At 36.9% G+C, this 9936-nt stretch overlaps 1 protein-coding gene across 5 annotated transcripts in view; it reads right to left on the reverse strand.

Moving 5' to 3' along the window:
* Positions 1–9936, reverse strand: part of Nfxl1 (nuclear transcription factor, X-box binding like 1) — a 43420-nt gene that overhangs the window by 14246 nt on the left and 19238 nt on the right. For all 5 annotated transcript variants that reach the window (XM_031342607.1, XM_031342606.1, XM_031342608.1 and 2 more), the window contains exons 12-15: positions 7908–7998; positions 3617–3737; positions 3247–3406; positions 2406–2497 (exon numbers count right to left, since the gene is read on the reverse strand). In XM_031342607.1, coding sequence (XP_031198467.1) covers positions 2406–2497; positions 3247–3406; positions 3617–3737; positions 7908–7998 — 464 coding nt within the window. The remainder of the gene's footprint in view (positions 1–2405; positions 2498–3246; positions 3407–3616; positions 3738–7907; positions 7999–9936) is intronic.

Consider the following 9936-nt stretch of genomic DNA (forward strand, 5'->3'; position numbering starts at 1 on the left):
GAAATCCGCCTGCCTCTGCCTCCCAAGTGCTGGGATTAAAGGCGTGCGCCACCACTGCCCAGCCCCACAATTAACTCAAAACAGATTACAGACCTAAATACAAAACACAAAAGTATAATACACAGGAGGTAATCAAAATAATCCTGGGTACCACAATGACTTTTTAGAAACAATGTCAAAAGCATAATCCATAAAGGAAACGGGTAAATTCTAATTTACTAAACTTTACAGAAGACGAGACACAGATGAGAAGACTACATTTGGAAAACATATCTAGTAAACTATACAAAGAACTCATCCTTAACAACAGACAAAAAGCAAACCACCCCATTAGAAAAATGGTCAAAGACCTGAGCAAAAGGTAAACCTTAACTAAGCAACAAAAAATGCCAAAGTGACATGTAAAAAGGTGCTGGATATCAGGTCAGTAAGAAGCTGTAATATAACAGGCAACATGTCCACACATCTAACAAAACAGCTAACGTGCCACCAGTGCCCTATGCTAACAGGATACAAGAAGACCACCACTGATGTTGATGAGAATGCAAACTGTCATGCCATATGGCAGGCAATCCGACAGCTTCACACAGCTAATACAAATTCATCACATGGCCCAGCAGTTAAACTCCTAAGTTCATATCTAAATGAGCTAAAAAGCTATACATATACAAAAATTTATACATAAGCATATATAGCAGCATTATTTTTGAAAGCAACCAAAATGTCCTTCAATAGGTGAATGGGTAGAATCACCCATGAGAATACAGTCAAAAGAAATTGGACCAGTGAGTTAGTAAAGGAAAAAAGAGGCAAAGTTGAGAGTGGGTGGGAAGACAGAAGTGGATCTGGTAAGAGCTGGGGAAGGAAGAAAGGGCTGAATGTCATCCAAATTCAGTCCATAAAGTTCTCAAAGAGTAGAATATTATATTAAAGATAAGTCAACTATGAGATGTCTAAGCAGTGCAACAATGTTATTCAGTAATTAAAAAAAAAAACTGAGTTATCAACCATTAAAAAAAATACAGTGGAACCTAACTTCCGAAGCTAAGTGAAAAAGGCTAAGTATAGAAAGGCCGCACACTGCATGGTTACAACTACTGTGCCCGACAGTCTGGAATAGACAAAACCAACCGGAGAGCCCAGGATGAGAAGCTGCAGTTCTAACAAACATTTGAAGAATTCACACTAATCTGCACTTCCCAACTTTTTTTCAGGGAACCTAGTATTTCCATGATTATAAGGCCAGAAAGAAAAAAAGGATATCACAAGAATACAAGCTAGTAATACTAATATTGCAAAATTATTGGAAATTTTTGGCTTTTTTCTTTTCTTCTTTGTAAAAACAAAAGAAAACACCAGGACCTGTCCCCCAGATTACCCTAGACCTCAGCTCACTCGGTAGCCCAGACTGGCCTTATACTTGTAATCTTTCTGCCTCAGCCTCTTGAAGGCTGGGATTACAGGCATGCTTACCACACATAAATTTAAAAAGTATTTTTAAAATATTTATTCAATTTTTATGTGTATGGGTGTTTTACACAGACATGTATACCATGTGTGTGCCTGATGCCCACAGAGGCCAAAAGAGGGCATCAGATCCCCTGAAAGTGGAGTTAGAGACGGTTATAGTTATACACAGCCATGTGGGTGCTGAGAATCAAACCTAGATCCTCTGTAAGAAGAGAATTATTCTTAACCACTGAGCTATGTCTCCAACCTGTTCAAAAAATTAACACACTAGCAAACTGAATCTAGCACCATGTAAAAGAGATTATGTACCACAACACAGTAGAAGGGAAGTTGTAGAAGAAAAATGACTTTTAGAAATAAAGAAAACAAGAATTCTGTCTTTGAAAGATCAATATCCAAGATGCACCAATTGTTGATTTGGAACCTACGCTGTAGGTAGTAGCCCACTTTCTAACATGTTCCTTCTCAGAACTGTTCCTTTTCCCCTTCTAATCCAGTCTCTGCTGAAAGGATCTGCATTCTATTCTTCCAGGTTCAACTCCTTAAAACTCAGTCTCCACCACTCCCTGGTCAATCCAGGAAACTTTTCTTGGATTTCCAATGCTTCCTTTACACTTCTAGTTTGCCATCTAAACCTGGCTGAACTAAGAAATACCACACTTTAGTGTGGGAATCACCAGGAAAAGTGCCAAATAATGAGTTTCTTAGAAATCCTAACTGTCCTGTTGCGATGGAAAGCTAAGGACAGTTCTCTCTAGCTAAAGGAGGACACATAAAACCAGATATGCATAGAAAGGTTAAGTATCATAGCCAAGACAGTTAACAAAGGACGAACTACAACATGGAGACTAGCTTGCAGGTCAGGCTTAAAATGATGATGAAACCTAGAAGGCAAAGAAGGCACAGTTCATACTATGTCCAACTCCAATCCTTACACAGGGATAGGAACTTGACACGGAGGACAAGGCAAGGCCGTCTGAATGAATGTTGGCTCCGCTGGCTGCTCCCAAGGTCCTGATGGCTGATGCTAGGAGTAAAACACAAACCCTGTGAAGTCAGAAGGGTTATCCCATACAGCCTTCCTAAGAATCCGGGAAAATAGACCTCTTGCTCACACAGGCTGAACCCCATCCAAGTGCTCAACTAAATGTGCTTACTGAATTATTTTATTCCATCTGCATGTAAAGATCATTCCTCTCCACACATATTCAGTATTAAAAACTGAGGCAGATGCTGGGATTAAAAGCAACAAATAAAGCAGCAGAGCCTTCTTAACCTCTTGTAAGCCAAAAGCAAAATGAAAAACAAACTCCAGCATCCACCCACTGAATGCCATCTCTCATATGATTCTCATCACCTAGAACCTGACATATAGCCAGGGCTCAATAAATACTGAATGAATGAACCACAAAGTAAATTAAGAAATATCTATACTTCTACCCATACTTGAAGGAAAACTGGCAAATTAATCTAAATATGATTATCATACCATATTTACAAATATTTATTAGTTTCTTCCTCCCAGGCCCAATCTTCCTTCTAGTCTTAGGTAATGAACCCAGGGTCATGGAGCTAATGAGGCAGTCCCTACCACTAAACAAAATACCAGCCTTCATGAGTTTCTCAAGACAAAAGGCCAAGTCTTGTTTTCCTCATACCCCAGGTCTGAGCAGAGTGCTTAGCACTCCCAAAACACCTTGACTATCACTTGTTAAATAATCACTGAAGAAAACACACCCCACAGGACAGCATTCTCTCTAACAACATTGTCCTTACCCTGCCAGTCTGCTTTACTAATGCTTGGTCATGACATGACTCGGGACACAAGTGCCCACATTTCTCCAGAACTTTTTGGCAAGGCTGATGGCACGGTGGACATGGGCCAAAGTGACAGCGGTGTTTTTCTTGACTTGCATGATGACATGTTGGTGGTCGACTAAATCAGAAAGTTTTTAAGTTACCTTTAACAACTGAACAGTACATCTACAGTGCAATTACTTTAAATACCTTCTGAAACCATAGAAAAGGAACTGTGATCATTACTTGAAAACACTAACACAAAATAAAATTAAAATACAATCAAATATCAGTAGGAATTTAAATGTTAAGACATCAGATGTCGGGCTGTGGAACACGTCATACCAACCTGCACAGCTCTTTGCACTTAGGTGGCTTTGTGGTCCGCTCTCGGCCACAGGGTACCGTCACCTTTGCGTTACCACAGTTGCACTTCACATCTACCGTTTCTGGGCATGGATAGCAACTGCCTGAGGAAAAAACCATACTGATTGGCTTACCAAAACACCCATCAATGGCTAATCAAACAGTATATTTGCATAATGCACAACAGGATCATCTGCCGTACAAAGCAGCAGTAATATGAACAATTCTTAGCACATTAAGCAAAAGAAGCTATGCACAAAGGTTAGGGGCTTTAGTGTTTGATTCCACACATACAGAGAAAATAGGAAAAACTAATTTCTACTCCTCAAAATCAGGAGAGTAGCTCAGGAGGATACAAGCTTTGAGAAACCCTGGTAGGGTTCCGGCTAATGAGCTTGGATTTAGTCCACAATCACATTCACAAGCGTCACTCAGCACTTTACACACCTAGGACTATGTATGCCAGTTCTAAGTAACAAATTTAACATGCTACTCATTCAAAACAAGTAGTTAAGTTCTTGCAGAATCTAACACTAATAGTAATCTTTTGGCCTATTTTCATACATACATTTCATCTACCCAAGAGCATTATATTTTGATAACCCCCCCCAAAACCCAGCAACTTTTCTCTCATGATCTGTGGTTAGCTATTAATAAGAGAGTCTAGTCACTTTTCCATTACTTATGCTTCATAAAAAACTAAACGCTAAACATTTATCTTAGGACATTATTCCAAAATATTTCTCTTTTAAATATTTCCAAAAAGAAGTTACTAGGTTTTATTTTTTATCTTGTTAAAAATATGTAAAAATAAAATGAAAGAAAACTTTACTTTGGCAAGGCATGGGATAGTCTCATTAGATGCCTCAAACTGGCTCAACCCCATCAGTACAGAATTATAGCTATGTACGCCAACATGCACAATCTGAAAGAAAGCTTTCCACACAACCTGTGATTCTTTCCTAAGGATCTCTGACATCATCTAATGACTTTCTTCCTATCCTAGTTTTCCCAGATTAGGACTCCACCCAAAATGAAATAATAAAAAAGGAAAAATTCCTCAATTAATTGAGTGAAAATGTTAAAGAAATTATTTGCTAGAGATTGGGATCAATATATATATATATATATATATATATATATATATATATATATATATATATATAACAAAGTAATTAACTTGGTTAAAAAAAAATCAATAGAAAATAGTCTGGTGTAATGACTCTGAAAGTTAAAAAAGAATCACTCCAAAACAAAATGAACTAACAATTTCATTTAAGTAATGAAAAAAATGAAAGGAAAAAAGCATCACAGGGAAATGTTTTATTATAAAATTATTAACTTTATACTTCAATGCTCTAAGTATAATCCAGTAAAATTTCAGTCTTGACAATAAAACAATTCACATTATTCTCATCTACATGACCAGGTTTTATTTTGATTTTTTCCAAAAGAATGCTGTATTTTTCAAATTAGTAGGGATATTTAAGTTCCTCTCATTTAGCATATCATATCAGTACCTGTACTTAACAATAGTTTCTAATTCACACTCAACAATTCAGAAAGGAACTTAACAATCTTATTGGCATGACATAATTACAGCAACACCTTTTTAGAATCAAAGCTTGAAACAATAAGAAATAATTTATCTAAACAGTCTTCCTACTGATCAAAAGAATTTATTACAAAGACAGATATTGAGGCCAAATTAAGTCTCAGCAATTGTCATTTCAAAACTAAAAGCAGACAAATAATGACCAGTGCATTAACAGCCAAAATGGGCAGGCCTCCAGTATCTGCAGAACCACAGTGACCTTGCCATATTCACCACCAGTGTGCAGCGAGGATGCTCCCCCTAGGAGCTTCAGTATAATTCTGATTACGAAGGCAACTAGAGTGATGAAGACAGTATGAGATAATGATTCTCACTTGAAACTGATTTAAACTAATGTTTAGAGTGGTACAATCATCTTCTAAAAAATCATTTTAGGCTCTAGGAATATTCTCTGGGAACTAATAAGCACTTTCACAATAACCAAAGTGAAAAAAAGAGTACAAAGCATGAATGTGACCAAACCTCTAAACTGAACAACTTATCAGAAAATGCAGAGAGTAAAGAAACATTAAAAAATACCAGAGAGGCAATCTGCAAAATCCACACTAGAAAACCAAATGGCTATCTAATTTCTTCAAATAAATCACAAGCCATTAAAAAAAAGTAATGAAGGAAATGACAGCTTTAAAGACTATCATTCAGTAGCGAAGGCTATATCCATTCTTATATAACTTGTGAATCACAAATCAAATAAAAATTGTCACACGAATTTCAACATCAAATGTTTTACTTTCCAGATATGACTATTTATTTAGAGATGTGCTTCAAATGATAGGAAAATGTCTCTGCGATTTCTCCACTAAGAGTAATGCTTGCTGCAGCCTTCCTACAGATACCCGTTACCAGACAAAGCATGCTCCCTTACCTTTCTACAGAAATCGTTCTGGATAAAAAATCTTACTAGATTACTAACATTAGAATAAATCCAACTCACTGTGACACACTGATGATTTGGACAGCCAGTACTACAGAACTAGATGTCAGGACACCTAAAACTTTAATATTTTTAAAACACATTCATGAGTTAGACTCATCTATAATTTATTCTTATTTTCTCTATCAAAGTGGACATTCAGTACAGATTGATTTATAGATGCCATGTCAAAAATCATGTGAAAACCAAGTAGCCTAGTTATACTGCTGCTAAGGAGACTGTGCATCCTCATTTCCCTTCTCCAGTCATCACAGTAGTAGACTGCTCACATAAAAGCCATCATTTGAAACATAACCTACACAGCCCTGTCCACATGCTCTTTCCCCAGAAATCCTATCTATTTATTAATTTACTTACTTAATTTGCTGGCTTGTTTGTTTGTTTGTCGGGGTTTTGTGCCTGCCTGTATTTTGTGCCCATTTACATGTCCGACGTCTGTGGAGGCCAGCCAAGGCCGTCCAGTCCCCAGAAGACCACAATTAAATGGTAGAAGCTACCAAGTAAGTGCTGAGATTCAAACCCAAGACTGAAATAGGGGATGGTGCTCATAAATGTTGAGCCATCTGTCTAGCCCCACCTTCTCCCCAGCATTTCTTTAACCCAGCATGTCCCTGTCATCACATCCTCCCATGATGTCCCTCTGAGCAGTCTGTACTACTACATTTTGTACCTAGTGCATCAGACAGCTCATTTCCAGGTGGCATGAGTCCTATTGTTTCTCAGATATACTCTCAAACGCTACCTTTTCAGAGTCCTCTCCTAAGCAAGTTCTAAGACAATACACAGCATCCTTAGTTTTACTCTCATTTTCTTCTGCTTGTCACCACCTAACATCTACATTAATTTCTCTATATTCTACTGAGGCGGGGAAGTAGAAAAATTAGCCTGTAAGAGCAAAGACTTTGAAATGTCACTATAATCTAGAACACAGTTTTCAAAGAGTGTTCCAGAAACTCTCTGTAAAGTCTCATAAGTTTAGAATTTTCTAGAAGCTAGTGACAAATAATACTAAAATAGAAAAGAAGCAAGGTAATATTAAAATAGACTGACTTACAGGAGCAGAATTAGCTACATTTTAACATTATAGATATTTACAAGAATATAAAATATACTCATTAGCATTTCTGAAGGAGACTTAGTTCTTTATCAAAACTAAAAGCTATAGTATTTGTATCAAAGTATAAGGGATTATTTAATATAAAAATAATTTGAAATAAACCACTTAAAATGATTATTTTTATCTTAGCATCAAATACAACAAATGTAAATGGATAAAATTCACACATTAAGAAAAATGTTTAAGGCCTCAAAAAGAATAAGGAATCCTGAAACTAAAATCTCCAAGAATTGCCAGCATAAGATAACCCTTATTACTTATAAGTTCACAAAATATGAAAATTTATACTACAAATAAATATATAGATAACCTTTTTTTAAAAAGTCTCCATAGGGAAAGTTAAGAAAAAAAAGTAGGCTCTATCATCCTGGTGTTACAGAAACAATACAACTTACATTCAGACTTGGGTTTGAACTCTGCTACAAATGCTCTGGGCATTTTCCTAAGTCACTTAACTTTAATTTCCTTGTTTAAAAATAGAAATATAGTGACCGTCCTACCTTCTCCAGAGTGTTAGAGGAGGCCCAAATAAGATCTGAAAGCTCTCTATTGACTCTAAAGCACTGAGGAATCACAAGCATAAAATGACATCTACTATGAAATTTTACCTCTGTGGCAGACAGACGGACACTTATGGTTTCTACATCCCAAAGTCCGTCCACAATTTTGATCACAAGGTGGACAGTTTCCAGGGCAACACTAGAGAGAAAGCAATATGTAAAGAAAAGAAATTTGAACCCCACATACAACACTTAATTCCCAGTCATTTACAGAATCTTAGAAAGCAAAAAGTTTCTTTTCACTCTAAGGATAAAATTTTCAAGAGTATCAACATTATTTTAGTAAATAATACTACATTATATTAAGACTTTATTAGTCTAAGTAGAAAATGACAGTTTAATAAAAACAGGCTAAATGTCCTTGCCTCTTAATTATTCTATGCTGTAATATTTCCATCACTTTCTTTCTATACAGAAAATTACATTATCCCAAGGATTTAATCAAATCCAGTCAGTTTTCAGACAATGAATCTGGCTAATTTAATTTAAAAACAACTAAGAAAGAAGCAGAGTTGAGCTCCTTAGCCTATCACTTCCTTCATTTCTAATCTCTGAGAAACAAATATTACCTAGCTGAATTTTCATTCATTAATTTCAGGCAACTACTTAAAATCTATATTGCCAATTTACTTTTTTCTGTAACTTTTCAGTTGGGTATTTTTGTTTTTGTTGTTTTATTTTGTTTTGTTTTTAAAGGAAGCATAGGATGTAATTATCTTATAAGGCGTTAGGCTGTAAACTTAGGAACAAGTTTCAGTACACAAAAATACACATTACTGAAATGCAATTAATCAATTAATCAAAACTCTCAATTAGACAAATATTTGCAAGTAGCAATGTGTCTATCATTTAATAGCAATGGAGATAAAGGTTTTAGTAGCAGTAGCAAAATAGGTTATATGGTCCATGACTTGAATAACTGGCATTTCTATGCATAATAAAGTTACAATAATAAGATATACCCTCTTGTCCAAATACCTAAAAATAGACCAGAAGTTACAGATTTTAGAGATTAATCAGGCAGCATAAGACAACAGTCCTTGAGAAGGGAAGCACAAAGGGCAACCCCACGATGACACTAGCCTCGACCTAGAGGTGTCTAGGCTGTTCCACAAGAAGATTGACTATCACAAGCAGAATCTGGTGACTTGAGTTGAGCAGGTAAATCCATAGTTCATGTAGGCGAGTATGACACAACTTATAGTAAGACAGCAATGGCATAGAGAAATCTCTGCAGACTCTAGAACGGCCCTTTTCTTTGAGTTTTTGCTTGACTACATGTAAGAAGTAACTTCAGAACAATAACTAGAGTTCACAGAACTAGGAATCGTTTGTGTTCCTTACAATCAGTGTGGAAGAACTTTCTGCTGTGTAAGCATCAGCAAATTGCTAAGAGTTATTACCTTAGTATTGAGATCATATCAACCCCAGACATGAGGCCTAGAAGGAACCAATGCTGTCTGAGTAACTTATTGCCCAGAGCAACCCTTTAAAAGTATTTAAAGGAAAGCAAAGGAAAAGCCAATACTTAAAGGGGGAAAAGACATGTAAAAATATCTGCAATATCTAAAAAGCAATAGGAAATTTCCTTAACATGGAGAAATGAGAACTGACAGAACTGGTAGACAAGCGCAGTAAAGCAGGCATCTGCATATAATAAAACACGAGCATGCAGAGCAAAGCATGCACGCTATACCAAGTCCCATCTACTCCTTAAGGTGAAAATACACACCTAAAATAAAACACACAGTGTGAGAGAAAGATTAGTGAACACGAAGCTGGATCACCTGTCCAGTATACTACAAAGCAGCATGGAAAACTGAAGGTAGAGCATTGCTGAGCTAAGGGACATCAGGAGCTCACATGTGAGCTGAGGGACATCAGGAGCTCGCATGTGAGCTGAGGGACATCAGGAGCGCGCATGTGAGCTGAGGGACATCAGGAGCTCGCATGTGAGCTGAGGGACATCAGGAGCGCGCATGTGAGCTGAGGGACATCAGGAGCGTGCATGTGAGCTGAGGGACATCAGGAACGCGCATGTGAGCTGAGGGACATCAGGAACGCGCATGTGAGGAAC

This window comes from Mastomys coucha, unplaced genomic scaffold (genome assembly GCF_008632895.1).
Source record: "Mastomys coucha isolate ucsf_1 unplaced genomic scaffold, UCSF_Mcou_1 pScaffold22, whole genome shotgun sequence".
NCBI lineage: Eukaryota > Metazoa > Chordata > Mammalia > Rodentia > Muridae > Mastomys > Mastomys coucha.